This window comes from Lytechinus variegatus, chromosome 14, assembly GCF_018143015.1.
Source record: "Lytechinus variegatus isolate NC3 chromosome 14, Lvar_3.0, whole genome shotgun sequence".
Lineage (NCBI taxonomy): Eukaryota > Metazoa > Echinodermata > Echinoidea > Temnopleuroida > Toxopneustidae > Lytechinus > Lytechinus variegatus.
Genome location: NC_054753.1, coordinates 14,866,643 through 14,892,418, shown reverse-complemented (window position 1 = coordinate 14,892,418; position 25,776 = coordinate 14,866,643). Strand labels below are relative to the sequence as shown.

The 25,776-nt window shown below is 37.3% G+C and overlaps 2 protein-coding genes across 2 annotated transcripts in view; both read left to right on the top strand.

Annotated features, from left to right (window-relative positions):
- The window catches only part of LOC121427946 (elongation factor 1-alpha-like), a 57,520-nt gene extending 52,285 nt beyond the window's left edge, over window positions 1-5,235 (top strand). The window contains exons 4-5 of the mRNA XM_041624523.1: window positions 4,611-4,901; window positions 5,227-5,235. Of these exons, the coding sequence (XP_041480457.1) occupies window positions 4,611-4,901; window positions 5,227-5,235 (300 nt within the window). The remainder of the gene's footprint in view (window positions 1-4,610; window positions 4,902-5,226) is intronic.
- A 12,756-nt stretch (window positions 5,236-17,991) lies between these two features.
- Window positions 17,992-19,788, top strand: LOC121427945 (uncharacterized protein K02A2.6-like). Its single transcript, XM_041624522.1, has one exon. The coding sequence runs from the start codon at window positions 17,992-17,994 to the stop codon at window positions 19,786-19,788; it is 1,797 nt and encodes a 598-aa protein (XP_041480456.1).
- Window positions 19,789-25,776: the final 5,988 nt, after the last annotated feature.

Genomic DNA, 25,776 nt, shown 5'->3' with positions numbered 1-25,776 from the left:
ATGTATGGCCTGGCGATACCGTGATCATGTCGGCGACATGCGGAAATAAAAGATATAATAAAATGGAGCGAGCGAAGCGAGCGGAAATTATTTCTGTGTTTTTCGTCGGATACATGAGATTCTGTTCATTATTGCTGTCATATACATTATTGGGTAGGGGAACTGTCCGTAACCAGACCAAGGAGTTATCAGGCGCTTGCCCGATAACTCCTTGACCAGACCGACCTCTGGGGAGACAAGCAAAAAAAAAAAAGAAAAAAAAGAAGGGGGGGGGGGGGGTTGAACCCCCTACCTAACCTCCCCCCTTGCGTACGCGCCTGCAAATGACCTACCATGGTAAAGCTTAGAATCTTGTCTTTCACCTGAAATTACTTAGATTATTAATCATTCACGCATTAGTGAGCAAAAACAATTTGAAGAGGGGATACCATTTGGCGGGCCTTATCTGGGTTTCAAAACGAAAACCACATTTCCAAAACGTTCAATATCTGCTCTTTAATTTGACACCCCAATTACCTAAAATGGTCAAGAAATATCAAAGTTCTGGTCATTTGAAATAAGGCCTGAATTTCAATAATTTCATAAATTGAAGAGGTTTTACAGGCTAGCGTTCAAACTCACTCGACACTCCGTTTTGTTGACGATCAGACATGCATTTAGTCTTTTGTTAACCGTGCTTATGAGGGAAACCGGTCAAAACACGTTTATTTCACGAAATTATGGAAATAAAAGCATTGTTTCTAGGAAACATAACTTTTTTACTTCTGGACCATTTCTTGTGATTAAGGTATCAAATAAAAGAGCAGATATTGAACTTTTTAGGCATGTGATTTTCTTTTTTGAAATTCAGATACGTCCCGCCAAATGAGTTTTTGGTATCCTTTCTTCAAATAGTTTTTGTTCATTCATGCGTGCGTCAGGTATAATTATAAGTAGTATCAAATTAAAGAGCAGACATTGAACTTTTTTAAAAATGTGGTGTTTTCTTTGAAACCCAGATACCCCTCGCCAAATGAGTATTCACATGTATTAGTACATGTACATATACTGATACAGATGTATACATAACATTTAGAATTTCACTTAATTATTCTATATTTTATGATTAATATGACTTAAAAGAAGAAAAAAAAATGATTTGCACCAACATGCTGTATGACGCAAGAAGCAGAGTAAGCTATTAAAGTACAGTATGTAAGAGAGCATGTTTGTATTTTCTCTTGAGTATGTTTAATGATTGACTATGATTTGGAAGGGTGCTCCAAATCTGGGGCCCTTGATTGCATATACTTGCTCTGGAAACATATTTAAGAAGTGGAATATATTGGTCTGTAGAATTTCTGCAGTTACATTTATTTACGTTATAGATATAGAGGAAATATTCATTCATTGAGAGAGGAAGTAGATTATGTATAATAGAATACATGAAGACTGCAACGTGAAACTTATAAAGGTCATTCAAAGGGATAATTTGTAGTTTTTTGAATAATGGTTCGGAGTGAGCATAATAATTTGAGTTTGTTATAATGCGGATAGACTGCTTTTGAAGTTGAAATAATCTTTGGAAAAAGTATCTATGACATTGTCACCATACAGATATACCATAAGTAAGATGCGAGAAAATCATCGAATAATATAAATTTACAAGTATCCTCAGTGGGAGGAGGTCCCTTATTCTGTATAATGCTCCAGTAAATCTTGATATTTTCCCTGAAATATAACCGACATGATATTTCCAAGTTAATTGTGAGTCTATCAATATGCCAAGAAATTTCACAGTATTTTCTCGTTTTATTTTTATGTTATTTATCATGAATTGCATATCACAGTTGATGGATCTGCCTTTCGATTGGAATATAACATATGAAAATTTTTTTAGCATTGATTTGTAATTTGTTACATAAAAACCATTGCTCATAGATTTTCAACTCATTTTGTAAGTTATTTTTCATCAATTCAATATTATTGCCTGACAGGAAGAAACTAGTGTCATCTGCAAATTGTATCACTGATGTATGAGTACTAATATTTTAGGAATAACACTGGCCCTAGAATTGAACCCTGAGGGATCCCGGTGAAGATTTAATATTTATAATTGCAACATATTGTTTTCGGTTTGATAAATAATTTTTAAACCAGTTAAGAACTAACCATCTAATGCCATATAATTTGTCAAATAGAATACGATAGTCCATGCAATCGAAAGCCTTCGACAGATCGAGGAATATCCCAACAGTTATCTTCATCTGTTCAAAAGATTTCACTAATTTGTCAACAAGCTCAATGAAAGCTAAATTTGTATCATATTAGCCTTGTCTGAATCCCATTGTTTTGGAGATAAAATATCAACTTTTCTTAAAAACGACATTAATTTTTCACAAGCAATTTTTTTTCAAATATTTTGCTAAATACACTCAATACCGAAATGGGGCGATAATTATTCAAAATATCTGTGTCACCACTTTTATAAACGGGAGCAACTCTTGCGGTTTTAAGGCTATCATGGAAGACACCCGATTCTAACGATTTTTTTATAATAACATGCAGGGGGTGAATAATAAAATTGATAGTTGACTTTATAAGTTTAGTACTGAAGCCGTCGTAATCGTGACTCTTCTTTAACTGTAATTGTAATGCGATCTTTAGAATATCATTTTCTGTAATATCAGTGAAAAACATTGGTTTTACTTAGTTACCTTTAAAGTATTGCGAGTGGTCATGTATACAATCGGTATTTTCAGCAATTCTATTGCGCATAGTACTGCCAATAGAAGTGAAAAACATATTAAAGGATTCAGCAATTGTATGAGCATCACTGGTGTAATTTCCGTCACAGTTTATGTTCTTAATATTCTGACCTTTTGGCTTTCTGTTTAGTATTTCATTGATGACTTTCCAAGTGGCTCTAGGATTATTTTTCAAATGCTGAAATTTTTCATCAAAGTATTTACGTTTTGCATATCTTATTTCACTGTTCACCTTATTTCTATGTGCTTTATAATTCATATGGTTAGTGACGGTAGGATTTATAACATATTTTTTAAATAGTAAATGCTTCTTTTTGCACATTTTTTTTCAATGATTTCGTAAGCCAAGGTTTATCTCTTTTAAAGTATTGTTTCTTTTTTTTACTTTTATAGGGAAACTATCATCATGGAGTTTTGAATACATGTGTATAAACATTTCAAATTGCTTATTTACATCTTTTTCATTTTCTAGAAGTGACCAGTTAGTGGCTGGCAATTGGTTACAGAATAGATATAAATTTGCTTCAGCGTACTCTCGGATTTCATGTTCTTGTACACAATCTAAACTATTATTAGAATTATTGCCAGGTAGAATAATAAAAGGAGATAGGTGGTCACTGATATCTACAGTGAGTATACCCGAAACCTTTTCGGGGATATAACATATATTTTTTAAGGCGGTCGTTGATGTTGGAGTAATTCTTGTCAATTTTACCATGGTTACTATTTGTGGATAGAAGGAAAATGTAGCCAGAATATCAACAAAATCAATATCTGAAGAATTTATGTTATAGTGAAGAATATTTATATTACACAGCAAAAACTCAGGTGTTAATCGGTGTACATAGTGGACCAAACCAGATGTTTTACACCGGTGTTGAATGGGCGGTGTTAGTTTTACACCCATAGGTGTTATTACAACACCTTTGGTTGTTACATTTACACTCTTTGGTGTTATGTTCAATCTCTAGGGTGTAATTTTAATTCAGGGTGTGGTCCTCTTTTAACAGGAACTGGTGTCAGTTTTAACACCACAGTCTTTAGAGTGTAAAAGAAACAGTCCACACTATTGGGTGACTCTATAGTCACCCAATAGTGTGGACTGTTTCTTTTCCTTTGAAATATTATTTAAAAGTATGGTTATGTCATCCATAAATTTTACCTTTGATTGATTTGGTTGTCTATAAATCACGGATATTATATGATTAGTTGGTTTCGAATTGATTTCTATGGACATGCTTTCAATATTATCATTGAAGATATCAAGATCTTGTCTTCTTTTAAACTGTATATCACTGCGTACATGAATACCTATACCACCCCCTCTCTTCATTGTACGAGATTTTGCAGTAAACGAAAACCCTGGTAAATTATAACCTTCCTCATCACCTTCTTTGAGCCATGTTTCAGTAACTGCGATAATGGATTGATATGAATTAATGTGATGTAGATATGAACTAAGAGCATCCAAATTTCTTTTTAGGTTACGGCAATTAAAATGTAAAAGAATATATAGCGGTAATCTATTAAGATTTGATATCAATTGCTGAAATTCATCAAGGGTATGATATTCATTTTCAAGTCAAATGTTCTATAAACGTCCCGATCGACACGTATGTAATCACCCTAAGGTATTTTGCGTCGTCTCTGCATGCAAAGTCAATACGCCCATAGAGAGCAAAATACAAAAAATATCATGAATATACCTACCTATCCCTTCCCGATATTCAGGAAATCTCGGGCGATACGGTTTTATAGATTACCAGCTCAGATGTCAAATACGGGTAAAATTATTATTATTCTAATTATCATTGTTGTTATTATCATTATTACTACTAATATTATTATCATCATCTATTACAGGCTGATTGTGCCGTTTTGGTGGTGGCTGCTGGTACAGGCGAGTTTGAAGCCGGTATATCCAAAGAAGGGCAGACACGTGAGCATGCCCTGCTCTGTTATACCCTAGGTGTGAAACAGCTCATCGTCGCTGTTAACAAGATGGACTCCACTAAGTACAGCGAAAGCCGTTTCAATGAAATTGTGAATGAAGTCTCTGATTACCTCAAGACAGTCGGCTACAACCCAAAGGCCGTCGCATTCGTGCCGATATCTGGATGGCTTGGTGATAACTTGCTTGAAAAATCGGTAAATGTAAGTCAGCCAGTAACATCTCCCATCTCACACGTGATCCTCAAGGGGGAGGTGGGGGGGGGGGGGGGGCTGAGCAAAATATCGAAACGATCAACCCCCTCCCCAGAAAATAATTTAGATTTTTAATTTGGAAATTTTGCATGTGATCCTCAAAGAGGGTGGGGTTGGCGGTGAGCAAAAGAGCGAAACGACCAGCCCCCTCCCAAAGGGTAATAATTTGGATTTTTAATTTGGAATCTGTATTTGTAATTTTAATTCGGTATTCTGTTTTGGCATTTAAATTTTGGAATCTTAATTTGAAATACGATTTTTTCTCCCGTTTCAGATGAATTAGGTTTGTATGAGAACAAAATTCAATTCAATTTATTCCAGTCCATAAAGGAAATTTGTTTTGGAATTTACATACATACATTTCATGAAAACATCTAAAAATACATAAGTGAAGACATGCAAAAGTATGAACGACAATTATAAAGAAATAGTGCACCATATACAGACATAATATCAACACAGAAAAGAAAACTACGAGGCACCATCTCCTCCCCGCGCCTACCCAACAGGAGAGGGGCAAGAAGTGCAGAGGAAGGAGAAAGGGAGGCATCGGGAGGGGGCAAGACATAGCACTACCTATATTGCACAATGCATTGAAATAATTAGAGATTGCATTCATTTAAATTATAGTATAGTAAAATTGATAAAATAATACAAATCCTCTAATTTTTGCTCGCTCGCTTTGATGTCAAGTAATTTCATGCAAGTGGGGCAACTCAAGCAAGATGTGAGACTTTGCTTAATTTTTAACCGGGGAGGGGGGGGGGGTATATGTGACGCGGTTGAGACCCCAATTTTCAGCCTATACATTTCCGTTCCAGAGCATCACCAATTAAAAAAGCCAGAGATATTCCCATTTTTTCCCGTTCCGTGAGACCCTCGTGATTTCTCGCTCCAGGGATCTAGAGCGCCCGTCATGATCTATTCAGCCGGTCAGAGCGGCGAGTTCGATCGGCTCCCGCGCCCGCATCTAACTTGTAGTCCAGTCATTTTAGCCCCATTTTGGACCAAACTTGGAACAAATTGCAACATAATTTGTTTCACCACTTTCTGTGAGTTCCCTATTACAGCATAATAAAAGTCCCAAACTATCCGAATAGGGTAAAGGCATCTAATTTGCATAAATCCAAGATGGCTGTCAAAATTAATTGATTTGCCTTATCCTTAATATAATGGGAAAATCTTGAAATTAATACGCAAATCACTTTGATTAAAATATTTTATAGAATAGGTGTGTTATTTCAAGCATTGCGATTGGCCAATACGCGTCACATGACATCCATTCTTTTTTTAGGGGCATTGCACGGCCGTGCAAAATGTGTGCAACGAAAATCAACACGCTCAAGCAGAACAGTGTGGTTGAAGTCCGGGAGAAGTCAAACAAAAGTGTACTGTAACTTTTTAAGAATTTGTTTCTGTGTTGGTTTTTTTATAAAACAAACAATGCACTTGCTCTGTCGTGTGTAAAAGTAAATGCAGAGAAAGCTCGGTTTCTTCAGATGGTGCACGTCCACTGCGCACCCGCCGCCAGCGGCTCGTGCACAGTGCGGCACCTATCTAAAGAAACCTCGCGTGCTCTACTTTTCAATTATAATGCTGCGTGCATTATTTGTACAGTGCGTCCCCCCAAAAAGCTATTATTCCAAGAAAAATAACTGATTTTGGGGGTCAACCGCAAACAAATTGCAATATAATTATGTTTACCACAATGCATTTCCCTGAAGTCCCCAAAATGACAAACTAAAAGTCCTGAAAAATCCCAGTAGTGGAGAGACGTCTAAATTGCATAAATCCAAAATGGCTGTCGAATTTTTAGAAAATTTGAATTTTTGTACATAGATTTTGACATGAACATTAGATTGCCACTAAATTAGTGTAATATGAAATAAAAATAAATTTCCTATAATTTCGTACTATTTAAAATAAATAATTTGGCCGAGATTTTAAGTATAAAACTGCATTTTTGTCATTTAAAATTGAAAATTTTAGATTTACATGATTTTACATAAATATAACAAAAATAAAGCAATTGCCTTGAAATGTTCCAGAAAACTTTATTGATATACTATTATCATGTGTATACAATTCTAACTTGGCCCGATTATTTAAAAAAAAAATCATAAGGTATCAAAATTGACTACTCAACTTTCACAAATGTCGCGATTTGTATTCATTTTCATAGACTAATATGTATAATGTATGTAGTGTTCACAGTCATGACAGTAGTTAAAAATTGTATGCATTTATTTTTTAACCACTTGGATAGTTAAGATTAGGCTTTTCTCTATCAGCTACATAAAAAGGCTGGCACATTGACGCCTACCCTCTCAAGGGGCTGTCAAAGTCGCGCCCTCTGGCTATATCATGTTGTAGAGCTAGTGTCTATCAAAATAAACGCAACCACATTTCATTTTTTCAAATTTGTGAAAAAAATGTGAGCTTTAAAGTCCAGGAAAAATTAATGATTCAGGGGGTCAACCAAAAAAAATTCCAACATGAATTCTTTACCGCAATGCACATCCTTGAAGTCTCCAAAATTACATACTAAAAGTTTTTTTTTTAATCCAATAAGTGGAAAGACGTCTAATTTGCTTAAATCCAAAATGGCGGCCAACGTAAAAAATTTCAGTCATGATTACTAATAGTAGTACAAAGACTGCATGGTCTGTTCATTGCACTTTAAAAATTATGATTAAAGCATTTACCTTTCACCAGTGTTATATCTTACCATAGGCTTCGACTTAAAATTAGGATGCAAGTCAGATTTGAACTTTGCTGACCTCACGAGGTCAATGACCTTAAGAGCAACGACCTCAAAATATCCGAAAATTTATGTTTCGCATCATTAGTTCATGATAAATGTATTGATAATCCAAACAAGATTGTTATTCAATATTGACTTTTAATGTAACCTGATATTCTAGAAAGTATTATATATGTTGACTTTTGCAATGGAGCACTGGCAAGGGTCAATAACCTTAACATATTAAAATATCGATACTTAGCGTCAGTGGTTTGTGATAAACAAGCCTCTCGTGAAAAAAATTGCAATATAATTTATTCCAGCACAATGCTGAATTTTTCATTTTTACAAATGAAACACAGGTCTGATCATAGCACTTAAAAAAGTAATTATTAAATCATTTAACTTTCACCCTTGTTATAGCACTTAAAAGTAATGAATAAATCATTTAACTTTCACCATTTTAACCATATCTTCATTTAAAAATTCCAATCCAATCAGATTTGACCTCTCCTGACCTCTTGAGTACAGTGACCTTAAGGTCAATGTCTTTAAAATATCAGAATATTGATGTTTTGCATCCATTGTTCTTGATTAACATGTTTGAATATTTTGAATATCAACATATTTTGAAATTTGAGTATCTCAAAAAAAAAGACCTTAAAATGTAAAAATGTTGGTACTCGGCATCACTGGTTGATATGATAAATTGATTTTTTGAGGTATTTGACCTTCCGCTTTCCTCAGCAGTCAAATGTTGAGATCTGCAATCTTTACCCAAATGGTATATTAAAAATAACAAAACTATATCATCTGTATAGTTGAAAATCTTTATGTAACGGACTCAAGGGGCCCGTATCATAGAGAGTTACAACTGCTGTAACTTTGCCATTATGGCAACAACCATGGCAACAGGATTCAGCAGTCAATCAAAATCAAGGTTACCATGGCGGTTCTCATAATGGAAACGTACAGCAGAATCTGTTGTACGTTTCCATTATGAGAACCGACATCTGATGTAACTCTTTATGAAACGGGCCCAAAGTCTTTTTTGGCTAGTATATTCATGACTGAGGTTAGAGCATCGGGGGGGGGGGGGGGGGTTCGACATGATATGTGAAATGCCTCAATTAATTTTAGGCATTACAGTTATCATCTACATGTATGTATACTCCCCGAGAGACTTGCAAGCTTTCCTATCTAGATTGTAACCTGGTGTAGTTGCTCTTTAGAATGTAGATGCAACTTACCACGATGCTGGTTGATACTGCACTTCTCTTCCCATAACTTGCACTTAGTCATAATGGTGACTCTGCCAGAGGTTGGACAGAATTAAAAATATGTTTACAAGATTTAAGGCTTTTTCAACTAGTTTGGCATCATAGATTGGATGGACGCAATATCCTCGCTTTGCTGAGAGCTCTGTGGTATAGCTACTGATCTGCGTATATCAGATTCTTCACATTTTTTGGCCTTATATAGTTTGTGATAGTCCCACAAGTGTTGTCTAGAGGTAGGTCCAAGACACCACATGCATACTCTGTAGCAGAGTATTGGTGGAGGAGTTTGTCAGTTCCGGAGAAGGTTATTATGGATCCTCACTGTCCTGCTTCACTCTTAATGAGACTGATCAAGGGTGACACCAAAATATATTGCATGGTCGCAGTGCTAGAGTGAAATTCCAACCATAGGTTGTTTTAAGTTTCCTCAAAGCATGAGGATTCTAGCAGACCATGCAAGGCCTTTGGGTTTGAAGAACACTGGACTCGAGCAAAAACACTACTTGTGACTGTCGATTCTTTTGAAATCTTTACCCGCTAGTCTTCCTGATTAGCTACATAAAGAGATTTATGTTTTCTAGGAGAAGTTTGATGAGTTTGGTTAGATGGATGTCATCAATGTTGTGTATAGTTTTACGAGTAGACCACAGTATAAGATGCAGCTGGTAATTCAAGAACGTTTTCTATACCCGTTAGCTAGTTACCGTATTAAGTCGGAAGTCCTCAGTGAACTGAGTCTGGTTGAGAATCTAGCCTGTATATTATTTCCCAAGTTAAAACCCAGTCTGGTTAGGAATATGATATGCTGTTCTATAATAGGGCCATCTTTTTGTTCAAGATAAGATGCTCAAGTAGCTTGTAGAGATATCAGAATAATTAGGGAGATTGGCCTGTAGCTTTTAGGCACATTTGGATCTTTCCCAGGTTTGAGGAATCACTTTAGCCTTCCTCAAAATTTCTTGTAGTTGGAACTGTGTAGCACATTGTTAAACAGGCTGACAAGTCATTCTTAAGTATGGAAACTTAAAGGTGCCACCCAGATGTCCCTATAATCATCTCGTCATGTCTACATCCCTTAGAAGAGATGATCAGATGACTAGATCTGTGATTTCGCCATGACTATATCCTGTGGGACAGATGATCAGATGACAAGATATTGGATCTTGTCATGTCTACATCATGTAGATAATCAGATGACATGATCTATGATCTAATCATGTCTACATCTTTTGAAAGAGATGATCAGATGGCAAGATCTTGGATCTCATCAGGTCTTCATCTCTTAGGAAAACAATAAGATGACGAAATCTTGGATCTCGTCATGCCTACATCACGTGGGATAGATGGTCTGGGCCCGTATTCCATAAACGAGATAAGCATGCTTAAGTAAAAAATCTAAGCATTTTGTCTTATTTTTCTGTCTAAGATAAAAATCTTAGCCAAAACGCGTATTCCATAAAGAATTGGCTAAGAATTTTGTCTTAGAATTTGGCTAAGAGGTTTGCACAATTAAGCCAGATATAGGATGAATGGCTAAGTAACTTTTCTTAAAACTGCAGATTCTGTATTTCATAAATACAACATGGCTAAGAATTTAGCCCTAACTTTAAGACAGCTGTGAGTTGTCTTAAGTGTATTAGTTTCAAGGTAATTCAGCCAACAAAATTTTATAATTTATACCTATATTGCATTTCGAGCTCCTACCTCATTTTTTAAACCGATTTTCATGAAATTTTGAACACACATCGGTCTTAAGGTAAGGAGGTGGAAGGTGTTTTTCTTTTTCAGAAATTATGTTGCCATGGTAACAGTATATTATGGCCAAAATTTTGCCGTTTAAAATACTTCATTAATTTTCTACCAATACTCATGAAAGTTGGCTCACACATTGGATTTGAGGAAAAGATGTGCAAGACACATTTATGCAAGTGTCGGAAATTGTGTTTCCATGGTAACGGTATATATTGGCAAAAATTATGTATAAATCTTGCTGTTCTAACTACTTCCTCAGTTTTTAACCAATTTTCATTAAATGTGGCACAAACATTAGTCTTGATGTGAAGATGTGCAAAACATATTTTATGCCTACATAAAAAATTGTGTTGCCATGGTAACAAAAAAATACCAAAAATAAATGAAAATCTTATGATTGAAATACTTTATCAGTTTTCAACTGGTCTATTCTCCTAAAAACTTGGCATACACATTAGTCTTGAGTTGCAGCTGTCTAAGACATATTTTTGCCTGTATCAAAAATCATGTTGCCATGGTAACGAAATATTATATAACGAAAATCTTGTAGTTCAAACTCTTTCATCTTTTTCAACCAATGCTCATGAAATTTGGCACACACATCAGCCTTGAGTTGAAAATGTGCAAGAATATTTTTTGTCTGTGTCAGAAATCGTGTTGCCAAGGTAACAACATATTATATAATGAAATTAGGTGAAAATCTTGTGGTCTGAAACCCTTTTTAGTTTTCAACCAATTCTTATAAAAGTTGGCTCACACATTGATTTTGAGGTATAGATCTGCAAGACATAGTCTATATTGGAAAATTTGTTACGTGAACCAATTTTTCTGTGGCCGGTCGAGACAAGTATTTCCTAATAAAACCAATATTTCGCAATTGGTAGCGAACTGATCTGCAAATAAAAGAAATGTGATTAGACATGTATGTGAGAATCAAAAACTATACCGAGATTGCAACAAGAACTTCACAGTTTTACAGTGAGGCCAGAAAATGAGATTGAGTCGATGTGGATTTTACTAAGATGTACCGGTACTTTGGAGCCAAAAAGAAGAAATTCACATTTGGCTGGATTCAACTTAATGCTAGATCCCTAGCCTACTTCCTTTTTCAGGCCTAATGTTAGATAAATAGATCTAGACTAGCCTACATTTACTATTTTTTTAGAACTAGAATCTATATTTTGATAGAGTCTACAAGTCTCTACTCTAGATCTCGACCTATAACTATGAACACCTAGATTGATATAGGCCTAGTTCTACTTCTACTAGGACCTAGATCTAGATAGGGTCTAGCTTTTAGTCTTATTTTTCGTCTAGATCTAGGCCTACGTTAGAGATTCTAGATCAAACAGTAGACTAGTCTGACTAGATCAGCCAGTCCTAACGTTAGGGCTACCGGCTAGGCTAGAAATAGAATCTAGAATGAATAGAAGAAAGTATAGCCATAATACTATAGGCTAGGTTGCCTAGACCTAAAGTAAATTTTTATATAAATGTGGGCCTAGGCCCCAGTCTAGACTGAGCTATTGGTCTAGGCTTTACTTTAGGCCTGTTTTCTAGAAACCTAGATCTAAACAAACTCCCCAAAATATATAAATTAAGAACTCCTCCAAACAAACATATGGACCTAAAAAAAAGTAGACCTAGGCCTAGATCTACTTAGAATCTACATAGGCCTAGATGTCTAGGTCAGGACTAGGCCTAGATCTAACTTTAGGCGTAGACCGTAATTGGCAAGCAATGCATATGCCATAGCGATAGGCCTAGCAGTAGCACTGTAGACAGGAATAACCGTCGTTTCTGGGAATTTATTTAAAAGTTTCTGACAATTTTGACTGTCATATCACATTGGTGAGATTAGGGTCTAGTCCAACGTAATGTTGTTAGACTGTCGAGTGTCGTACTCGTAGTTTAGCAGAAAAAACAAAATACAGTCGGAGACAGAAGCTTTTGGTCTAGGGCTAGATCTAGGCCTAACTCTAAGTCAGATCTATTCTAGTTCTACATGTAAATATATCCCTGTCCTAAGTAAGGCTAAGCCAGGCTAAGTCCTGAATGTTGTTCTAGGACTAGACCAATACTAATATAGGTCTAGGCCTATATGATGTATTATATAGATTCAGTCTCGGTTGCTCGATCCACTATGGGCTATGGCATGCCACTACTAGACTAACAAAGGTCAAAGTTACGTTTTGCAGCCTTCATGAAACTAGTAAAAAAAAGTAAAAAACAATGACAATGTTTAATACTCCTGCAAACAGACGAATATTATAGATCTAATTGGGCCTAGGCTAGATCTAGGCCTAATGTTAGACCCAAGACTAGTCTCAAAAGTTACAAAAGTTTTCCCTTAGGGGGCCTAGGTCTACTTAAACTGAAGATAGAGTAAAGATGTCGAGAGGAATATACATTCAATATATATTTTGACAAACAATACATGAAAAGTAATATATGGGACTGATACACAAAAAAACTGTGCAAGTCACTCGGTTTGGGATTGAAATGTTTTGGTAATTAACAAAAATATAGATAAGTTGAATTAAAAATGCTTACCTTATATGTGTGATGAATGCTCTTCTCTTACTATAATAGTTGTAATTAGTTTCAATAAAATCCAAATTTTTAAGAAAAAACAACTTTAGTCACATTTTTGTAAGTTTGTTGCAGTGACCTCTGCAGCAATTTATCACTAAGAAGGTCACTGAAGGTCATAGAATTTGAGACTTTGGCTTAGCCATATTGCCTGACTTGAGACAAATGTCTTAAAGTTTATAGAATATTGTTAGGGAAGATTTCTTAGACAAGCAAAATGCTAAGACAAATTGCTAAGACTTAAGCAAAAAGCTTATCTTGTTTATGGAATACGGGCCCAGATGACGAGATCTTTACATCCTGTGGGAGAGATGATCAGATGACTAGATCTGTGATCTCGTCATCTGGGGCCCATTTCATAAAGGTAGAGCGTCAGCGTCAAGTCCCAAAACAGCGTCAAATTTCCACTTGCAGTGTCAACATGGTCAAGTTTAATATTTGACGCTGCAGCGCATTTCATAAAAAGTTGACGCTCCAACTTTTTACTGGAGCGTCAAATAGGGTTAAATATTTGACGCTGGTCATGGGGGAGCGTCAAGTTGACACTGTAAAGGGTTTTTTATTATTAAGAATGGCGTATGTTGTGCTCAGGCATGCCCACAGGGCTCTTACAGGAGAACGGATATTTAGAGCAATGTCTAATAATAATAATGCTAATATAAAGAATATATTAAGGTAATGCTTTCTATTAGAAATGCTTTTTTTTGTCCTACCTACCGAAAAAATAAAATGCTAAAAAATTCCTCCCAGACAGCAAATTTTTCAGTTTATCCCAGGGCAGGTCAAGGAAAAAAGGGAGGTTATACTACTTATAGACAGACTTTAAAATAAAAAGACAAATGGAGAGGGGTTTTTTCTCTTGTGGGGAAAAATCATGAAAATGGAGGAAGGTAGATCTATTATGTGGAAGTGTTTAATTTAAGGCCTGAAAAAAGGCCCTATGGCCATAAAAAATGATAAATTGCTTTTTTCCCGGTTTATGACTTTCTCAAAAAAAGTCGTAGCCGTTGGCGTTGTCTGTTGAATCCATTTACTGAATGACTTTATTTGCCGTTGAAACTGATAACTGAAAAATCATTTCCATTATGAACAAGAATAATCTTTTAAGGTCATTTCGATGTTTCATGCATATTTAGAGCGTACAAATTTACTTGCTTCAGGGGATTTTTAACAGCACTGCTCCAGCAGTGGCCTGCGCCTGCCTTGTTGATACAACATCACAAATAGTCAAGTGTGGGACTGGGATTAAAATTGCACGGTAGAAAATTTGTTGAAGGTGAAATTTCGACGGGCAATAATATGACATGTTTTTCAAAATGATCTTTCAAAATAATCTTTTCCCTTCCACAGGGCTAAAATACATACACTCTCTAAAAACATACCCTCTGCATGGAGAAACAATGCTTTGTAATCCTATGAAAAATTAATATTTTCTTCTACTCTACCAGAATTGCAAGCCATCACCATAGAACCATATCACCCTGCTTCAGTATGGATATCTAAGCACTTCATACACCTCCCGCAACATGGATACCATGCATGTTGATTGACCTGCCTAGCTGGCCTGTATAATAAACCTGTATATAAGTTCACTACCAAAGTCTCCACCAGAGTCCTTTGTATTGGATCATGGTGGCAGCGGAAACCAGTGATCGCCTTTGAAATGACAAGGATCAAGTAACCAGCTACTGTAGTGTTGGGAAGTAAACTGCATGTCTTTTTACCGAAATTCGCATGCTTCATAACCTACTAACCCAACGGGTGCCCGCTCGCCCCGGCTATCGCATCGCTACTGTACCGTACTCTGCATACCCAATGCACTGTCACAGCAAATCACACAGTGCTGTGAGAAGGAGCGAGATGCGAACGGTAAATGTTAACAATCAAATATAGCAATGTTAACAATCAAATATAGCAATGTTAACAATCAAATATAGCAATGTTAACAATCAAATATAGCCTGAATAAGTTATAACTATAACATGTTCAATCACTGGCACAGAGGTCTGCATCATAAGATCAACATACACTAAAAGTTGATAAAACCTAAATTACTTAATTTTCTGGACTGGAGTGTGAACAATGAATTAATATTTTCCTAATATTAATTGTAAATCTGGAGTGTGAGAAAAGAGTGGGAGTGACCAGCATTTTCACTGCATGAAACACCTAATGACATTCACACAGGGCTGTGAGTGCGTTACAGGTATCATCACCAGTCGACCTGTGACTGTAAGGAGCGTTCACACGTGGATATAATCAGACATTAATATCTACACTCATTCATTTAAATACCTAATACGTACAGCGAACATACACAATGAGTAGTGGAAAATATCCAGAAATGAACTGGGAGGCAACAGACCTACCCGAAGAGTTCCAGCTTTTCAGACAAAAAATGGAGCTGATTCTAGCAGACCAAGACATAACTGATCAGAGAAAAGTGGCTATAAAAATCAAGATTGCTGTAGGCAATGAAGGCTTGCGTCGAATCAATGCATCGGGGCTATCAGAGACCGATAAAGAAAAACCGCAAGAGCTATGGAGACCATTAGAGGCACAGTTAAAGGTCAATATCAATTTTCGCATACACCGCTTAGAGCTAATGCGGTACAGGCAGAAACCAGATGAAACGATCGATGAATTCGTAACCAGGTGTAGGGACAAAGCCAAAAATTGCGATTTCGAGGAAGCTGAGTTAAATGAGCGAATCATGGAGCTAGTGATTGCGTCAACTCCAAGTCTCGAATTCCAAAAGTCATTGCTAGATCAACCGAAAGGTTACAAGGTCGAACAAATTTTGGTAGAAGGTCGTAAATACGAGGCAGTTGCTGCGAGCCGACAATGTCTTGAGACACTAGACCCTAAACAGAATATCGATTCGTTCAAGCGTAACCAGGGACGAAAAGCATGTGGTAACTGCGGACGTTTCCACAAACCTCGTCAGTGCCCTGCGTATGACGATGAGTGCCGTGCCTGTGGCACCAAGGGCCATTGGGCCAAATTCTGTCGTAAATCGAAAAATGATCGTAGTCGTAAACAGAATCGTAGATCAGATGACCGAAGATCCGACACGGTATCTGATGATCGGAAACCAAGACAAAACAAATCACGATCAAAGTCGAAAGAGTAAACCAATAAGCGAAATGGACATAACACATGATACTACCACAGATCATGATCATTATCAATCTACAGATAGTCCATTCAACGTAGCACAATTCGACACCATACACACTAATGGACCACACACAGTTGTAAATCCAGAAGGTACTGTAGCATTTGCTAACATTGACATAATATGCCCACAGAGAGTAGGTCAACATAAGCTTTACCTAAAAGTGGACTCGGGGGCAAGTGCTAACACTATCACAGTACGTACCGCCAAAGCAATTTACGGTCCAAAGTGGGAATCAGTAGTGAAACAAACAACAATAAAACTTATAGCTTACGGAGAGACACAAATTCCATGTAAGGGTACACTAGACATAAAGTGTAGATACAAGAGTACAAAATGGTCAACACATACATTTTATGTAGCAGATGTCAATGGTCCAGCGATCCTAGGGTTGTTAGGTTGCACTGACCTTGGAATTATCACAATTCACTCAATGCACAACAAAACACCTACAACCAATCCTAAACCTAAGCAAACACCTATCACAAGTGTAAGGGATCTCAAACAAGAATATCTGAATCAGTTTGATGCTATTGGTAATTTCCGGGGGAAGGCAATGCTTCATGTCAAGGATGATGCTAAACCTACCATAGACGCACCCCGCAAGTGCAGCGTACACTTGAAAGACAAAATCAAGGCGGAACTGGACAATATGGAGCAGCAAGGAGTCATCAGAAAAATTGAGTACCACACCGATTGGTGCAGCTCCATGACCACTGTTGTGAAAAAAGATGGATCCATTAGGATTTGTCTTGACCCCAGGAGGTTAAATGATGCCTTGAAGAGATGCCCGCACAAGGTACCAACCTTGGAAGAGGTCCAACCTGTCTTCGCAGGAGCTCAGTACTTCTCTAATTTAGACGCGAAGGCTGGTTACTGGTCGGTTCACCTAGCAGAGGAGTGCCAGGATCTCACCACATTCCGTACACCATTTGGAAGGTACTGCTTCCAAAGACTACCATTTGGGTTATGTACTAGTCAGGATATCTTCCAGCAGCATATGGATAGGAATGTCCAAAATGTGCCAGGCTGCATATGCATCGCAGATGACATAGCGATCGTTGGAAGAACGGAGGAGAAACACGATAGGAATCTCTACTTACTCATGGAGACGGCAAAGCAAGAAGGCTTAGTGTTCAACAGCTCCAAGTGTACTATCAAGAAGGAAGCCATCAACTTCTTCGGTTCCAAGTACACTAGATCAGGTATCTACCCAGATCCGAGCAAGGTAGAAGCTATCACATCAATGCCATCACCCAAGGACAAAGAAGATGTTGAGAGATGCCTAGGATTATTCACATAGCTAGCAGCATACATTCCTAATTTCTCAGAGAAGTCAGCGCCACTTCGAGAACTTCTACTCAAGGAAGTACCATTCACTGGGACGATGATCATGAACATTCCTTGACCAGCCTGAAAAGTGCAGTATCATCAGGTGCATGTCTACAATTCTATGACCCAAAGAAAGAGACAACTCTTGAGGTAGATGCATCGATGAGAGGGCTAGGAGCTTGCCTGCTCCAGCAAGGCAAACCAGTTGCATTTGCATCCAAAAGTCTTTCCACTGCACAGTCCAACTATTCCAACATAGAGAGGGAAACCTTAGCCCTAGTGTTTGGTATCAACCGCTTCCATACATATCTGTTCGGGAAGGAATTTACCGTCATAACAGACCACAGACCATTGGAAATGATATGGAAGAAACCTCTTAGAAGTGCACCACCACGTCTACAGAGATTGCTTATCAAAGTCCAAGGATACCGATGTCAAGTCAAGTATCGACCAGGAAAAGACATGATTCTTTCCGATACCTTGAGCCGACTTCCTAATCCCAAGGAAGCACGCGATGTTCCGCTAGATGTCAGAGTGGAATCCATCTGCTCTGAAGCCGAAGATTCGCACCAGATTGACTTGATATACTTCGGACAACACAAGAGAACAGAGCTTCAGAGAGAAACAGCTAATGATCCTGTTCTCAGATCACTATGGCAAATAGTCACTCAGGGATGGCCTGAGACCATCCAAGAATTGCTGACATCCCTTCGTCAATTTTGGTCTTACAGAGATGAAATCGGAGTATCACACGGAGTACTCTTCAAGGGAAGTCAAGTCATCATACCGAAGACACTAAGGAATGACATCCTTAGACAGCTTCATCTAGGTCACATGGGAATCGAAAGCACGAGGCGACTTGCTCGTGAGACAGTGTTCTGGGCAAACATCAACAAGGACATTGATCAGTTGATAAAGCACTGTGAAACATGCCAGAAACACCAAGCAAGACAGCAGAAAGAGCCACTGCATCCCCATGATGTACCACCAGCACCATGGACCAGACTGGGAACTGACTTGTTCATGCTCAATAGACAAGAGTATCTACTCGTTACTGATTACTATTCCAAGTATCCGATCATTGCTAAGCTAACCGATACATCCAGTGCAGCTATAGCAAGAGAGATGACGGGAATCTTCAGTTTGTTCGGTCCACCAGAAGAGATTGTGTCCGACAACGGTCCACAATTTGTCGGGAAACCATTCCAAGACATGTGCAAGAAGTGGAATATCAAGCACATCACTTCTTCACCGCACTATCCAAGATCCAACGGATTAGCTGAGAGAATGGTTCGTACAATCAAGAATCTGTTGACGAAGTGTTCTCAAACTAGCCAAGACAGTCAACTAGCCATGATGCACCTGAGAGCAACACCAGTTGACAATAACTTGAGATCACCAGCAGAGATGTTGTTTGGAAGACCCATCCGAACCACATTGCCAAGTCACTATCTTTCGAGAGATTCTGCTGCTACCGGAAATCTCTTGAATAGGCAAGACAAAATGAAGGAAGTGCATGATCGACATGCAGGTTCTGATTTGCCACCACTGCATGTAGGACAGCCAGTGAGGGTTCTGCATCCAAGAGACAACACTTGGATACCACCCAAAGTATCCAAAGTCTGTGAAGAACCTCGATCATATGAAGTTTCAACGCTGAACGGAGGAATCTTGAGGAGAAATCGATCTCACTTGAGGGAAGTTCCATCCACCAAACCAACTCCAAAGCGTGTGAGGTTCGAAGAAGACCACTCCACAGAAACTCAACCAGAGGAAGACAACGTCCAACGAACACTAACATTAACTCTAACGCTAAATCAATCTCAACAGACATACTCACAAACACGAGGTCTGGACGCACTATTCGCAAACCAGAGAGATTCATGTTTGAAGATTGAACATTATGAACACTCTAAACTCTCAAACAAAAAAAGAGAAAGAGAAGAAGAAGAACACTGAAGACATTAGTGTAGTTTTAATTTTATTATATGCATGTATAATCATTGTACATTATTTTTGGTATGTCAAGATAGTGTTTACGAAATTATCAAAAAGACACTATAACCAAAACTTATTGTTTGGAAATATTGATTTCAGGATCAATCCGGTTATCCAAATTATTTTCAGTTTTGCACAAGATTGAAGTTATGTAAAATTGAAGATGCATACAGTTTATCACAAATTGATATTATTCTCACAAACCAAACAATTTCTATATTATTATCTGATAAATCATAACTAAGCCAAATTACCAAAATTTGCAGACTACCAAAAGTATTGTTTGAAAACAATATCATTGAAATTTGAAATTCTCAATCTTATCAGAAGAAGGGGGATGTTACGATATCAGTATGGATATCTAAGCACTTCATACACCTCCCGCAACATGGATACCATGCCTGTTGATTGACCTGCCTAGCTGGCCTGTATAATAAACCTGTATATAAGTTCACTACCAAAGTCTCCACCAGAGTCCTTTGTATTGGATCAGTCTTATGCTGCAGACCCTGTTTGCAGTTGCTATATAATAATTTCGCTCCCGAAAAAGTTAACAAGCAAATATTATATATATATATATATATATATATATATATATATATATATATATATATATATATATATATATATATTCTCTTTAAATGTTTTCTTCTAATTTTGCTTCTTAAAGGTGGGGGGGTGGTGGCAGGGCCCGGCTGTGCCCCCCCCCCCCGATCCGCCAGTGCTTTCTACCTTAACTTGTGACTTGAATTGAAAACAAAAAAAAAAGTGGAGAGAAAGGGGATTTCCCCTAATCAGCCTCGTACATGACTATTCAAATAATTCGCTGGAAAGTCAAGCTGACTTTCCAACGAATGTGCTTTTATGAAATGCAAAGTTACTAGCAAAGCAAGTTGCTAGTATAGCAAGTAAAAGCTGCTATTCTACCAATTCTGCTATGATAGCAACTCTTTATGAAATAGGCCCCTGATCATCTCTCTGACAGGATGTAGACATGACGATATCTAAGATATTGTCATCTTTTCCTTTTCCCGAAGAGATGTAGACATGACGAGATGAATAAATGAACATCATTCTGGGCAGCACTTTTAAGCTTCCATACTTTGGCAATACGATCAAAATGTCTCATTTACTCAGAAGGATGTCACCGGAGCGTGCTGCCTTTCCCTTCTTTGTTCCTTCAATGTAAATATCCAGGTGAAGTCTCCATTGGACTGGTCACATGGAAGATATTCACTTTGGTGTGGCTTGTACTGGGTTGTTCTATTCAGCAGAAGCTGGATAGTAAATTAGTTAAGTTTAATATTCTAAAATAAAGTGACCTTTGAAAGTTTCAGGGTTAAAGGTCACAACTTGAAAGATACCTTACAAGTTGAAATTAACTATTTTCGCAACCAAACAATGTTTATAACAAATTATTATGTTGCAAAACATAAATCCTTATGATATTTCGACGTCAATAAATCCTTTAGGTAATTGCCTCTGGAGTTCAGCACAGGTCTGAATTGCATCCGATTTTTTAAATGAAACCTATGATAAAATATAACAGTGATTTTAAAGTACAAGTCCACCCCAACGAAAAGTTGATTTGAATAATAAGAGAAAAATCCAACACGCATAACACCGAAGTTTCGCTTAATTTCACAAAACAGTTACATGCACATCCTGGTCAGTAGGCAAATGAGGGACTGATGACATCACTTACTCACTATTTCTTTTGTATTTTATTATATGAAATATGAATTATTCTATTTTTCTCCTCATTATCCTGTGAAACAAAGTTTTATTTCTCCCTGAACATGTATTATTACTATTGTTATAACATTTTATGGTTCAGTTAACATAGGCGGATCCAGCTTTTGGCGAAGGGGGGGGGGGGGGCGCACTGCGGAGCGGCGCACATATTTTTGCACTTCACCGGCGCCATAAAAAAAAATGTTGAAAAGGGGTAAAGTCTGACCCTGTCAAATTGTAAGATTTCCAGTCATGCCATTTTGCATGACCACACGCAGATAATATTTCGGGGGGGGGGGGGGGGGGGGAGGGGAGCAAGACTCGAACGTATGGTGCACATCTCACATTTGCACATATTTCATAGTATTCATCAAATGTCCCCCTTCCCACTTGCAGCGTACGACCATTCCCTGAAGTCCACTTAAACATGTCTCATTATAACAGAAAATATACATCAATTTAAACATATAATATTTGTAAAACATATATGGAGAGATTGACAAACTTATTAAGGAAAGAAACAGCAAAAAGTAAGACAAATTATGCATGCTAAAATTTTCAAAAATGTCAAAATCTTTTATTGCGATGAGGCCAATACCTTTGTATATTAATAGAGATAAGTCTATTTTTTTCTATATGTATATATATATATATATATATATATATATATATATATATATATATACACACAGGGGCGTCGATCATTTTTTCAGATTTGGGGGGCAAAATCGTGAATCAACTTTCCAAAGGCGCTCGATATCACACAAAAAAACACGCACATATGCATTATATATGTATTATATATTTATATGATTCATGAGATAGAGACACATATCTCACCAACAAATTAATGCGAGCGCGAAGCGCGAGCAGAAAATTATTGATATTCTGATCTGAAACTGGATAATTTTAGCACGTTTTGAATAAGATCGAGCTATTATCTCAAAAAACATGCGTGCGTGTGTTTTAGAGTTACACAGAATCCTGGCATTCTGAATACATTTCATTTTTCATCATAAAAATCAATAATGCGAGCGCAGAGCCGAGCTGAAAATAATATTTGAAATTCCGATATGAAAAGGGTCAAATTAAGCACTGTTTACAGAAGTGTGTATATGGGAAATTTGATAGCACTATATAAATGATGCGAGCACGAAGCGCGAGATGAAATTTTATTATTATTTTAACCTAGGATCGAGACATTTTAGGCCTAAAGACATGTTGTTATCATATAAGAATGATGACTCTCTTCTATTTATTTTCCTAAAACTTGTCGATATTTATTTCTGAAAATGGACAATTAAGTTATTATGAATTCAAACAAATTTTATTTCATATTTATTAATCTATTAAACCTAATGAGTGTGTGAAATTTGTTGACAGTGCATGAGGCCTGAAAACTGGATATTTTAAGTATTTTTGTAGTCATGAATAGGATTCATTGGTTGATATATTTTTGGCAAATAATGCGAGCGCAAATCGCGATCCGGAATTTTTAATGGGGGAATTTAAGTAGTTTGTTATATAATTATAGGTATACATAACTCACCAATCAAATGCGAGCGCACAGTACTAGCTCATAGGCCTTTATTTTTTTACAATCGAGACACCAGAAAAGGGATATTTAGATAATCCTATATGAAATACAAAAAGACAATAGGTAGGCCTACTTGGCAAATAGTGCTAGCGCCCAAAATGTTGCAAATGTTGATTCACACCACAAAACGGACATTTTCCAGAGCACTTAAAAAAACCCATAAATTAGTAAATCAAACAAAATAATGAAAGATCGATGTCCGAATTGAATGATGTTTTGTATATTGATATAAGAACTTGATATTATAATTTACATATCAGCCTATTTACCAAGATATGTATCTCATCGAACAGGCAATGCGAGCGCGATGCGCGAGCGAAACTTTGATATAGTGACATTAAATATTTTCAAAAATAGTTTTCGAAGTGTTCTCCTGACCTTATTTTTTTCACTCGTCTTCCTCCATTTATGTTTCGTCTCCCCCCCCTTTTCTACCTTTTTTTGTCTTTCCCCGTTTTTCCCAATTTATTTGCTCTAGGGAAGGGGTCCTCGGGACCCCTGGATCCGCCTATGTTAGTAGTTGTTATGATGAACACGATACATATCTATTAAGAAATGAATGCGAGCACGAAGCGCTAGCTGAAAACTTTTATGATGAAATGAAAAATCCATTTTCAGTTGTCAGGTTAGAATATCAAATATTTTCAGCTTGTGCTTCTCGTTCGCATATAAAACTGTGAGGTCGGGATGCGTATATAACTAAACAATTCATTGATGCCAGCGCGAAGCGCGAGCTCAATTCTTTTTATATACTGACTTAAGAAGGACAATTTTAAGGTATAATTCCTATTCTAATTGCTTGTCCTTTTTCTCTTCCTTCTTTTTTCTGTTTCTTATCCCTTTTTTGCGCCACCATGGGGGGTGGGGGGGGGAGGGCAAAATCTTTTCCCTTTGGATCGGCCTATGTATGTTAACCTGAAAAAAAAAACATGTGGGATTGATGCAGAGGATGCATACATCATTAATCAAATATTGCGAACAGGATATCTATCTCGCTTAACAAACTTAATGATAATAAAACTGAATTTTTTGTTGCGGCCTCTACTTATAACTTGCGCAATCTTCCAAATGTTCAACTTGATGTTGATGGTACACTCATTAGACCATCCGAAAAAATACGAAACCTTGGTGTCATATTTGATTCCCGCATGTCAATGTCGTACCATATCTCTCATATCTGTAGCACAGTCACTTTTTATTTAAGGAATATTTCTAGAATCAGAAGGTTTATTGACCAGTCTGCCTGTCACAATGCTGTTCGTTCATTGGTTCTGTCTCGTATTGATTATTGCAATGGGCTCCTTTCTACAATTCCCTCTAATCAATTAGTCCGTGTTCAACGACTTCAAAATTGGGCGGCACGATTAATTCTACAGGTTTCCCGGGATCATCCTTCCCAACCACTCTTTAATTCTCTTCACTGGCTTCCTTTTAAACAGAGAATTACGTTCAAATTACTTGTGATTGTCTACAAAACACTGAATAAACAGGCTCCACAGTATTTAAGTAGCTGCTTGAATCTGTATAGACCGACCAGAGCTCTTAGATCGGCCAGTGATCACCTTCGTCTCACATATTCATTAACTCGTACATTAGCTGGTGACAGAACTTTTACAGTGTCGGCTTCAAAATCCTGGAACAACCTGCCACTAATAATTAGACAGTCTCCATCATTAGCAATCTTCAAAAAGTCATTGAAAACTCATCTCTTTATTACTTTGTAGTTTTTAAAATATTCTTATTCATTGTAAGCGCTTTGGGCCTAATGGGAAAAGCGCAGTACAAATAATAAGTACTAATAATAATAATAACTCGAAAAGATTGTATTTGTCTATTATCGTAAAAACGGGATATTTTAATTCAGCCGCATTAATTTAAGCTTTTGGGCAGGACATATATTTCACTATAAACAGGCAATACGAGCAATGTTGCGCCTCCGGTCGAAAATGAATTTGCATGAAGCCCCCTAAGTTCAAGGTCAATTTGTCGCCCTCGGTTGAACATAAACGTGGAGCCCCCATGTTTAATATAACTTTGCCCTCCCCCCTCTGAAACATGTATTTGTCGCATTATGGTCAAAATTCAAATTAGCGCTCCCCTAGTTCGAACATCGATTTGGTGCCCCGCTAGTTCGAACATCAATTCGGCGCTCCCATAGTTCGAACATCAATTTGGCGCCCCTCCCAGTTCAAACATCAATTCGGCGCCCCATAGTTCGAACGTCATTTTGGCGCCGCCTAATTCGAACATCACATCGACGTCCGGGTCAACATCTCCCTCTTTCGTTTCCCATCTCATTTTCTTTCTTTCTTTTTTCATTCTCTTATCCTAATTCCTTTCCTTTCTCTTTCTTTCTCTCTTTCTTTCGATCCCCTCTTCCTCCCCTTTTCTTCTTCTCTTCTTTTCCTTCCTTCTCTCTCTCTTTCCCATTTTCTTCTCCTTTTTCTTGTCTTCCTTTCACCCCTTTTCTTTTCCCCCCATCTTTTTTCTCTTTTTCCCGTCTTTTCTTTCTCTCTTTTCCTCTCTCTTTTCTCGGTTTTCTTCTCTTCCTTTCCCCTTACTCTCTCTTTTTTTCTCCTCTTTTCCCCTCTCTCTCTCTTTAAATTATTCTCTTCCTT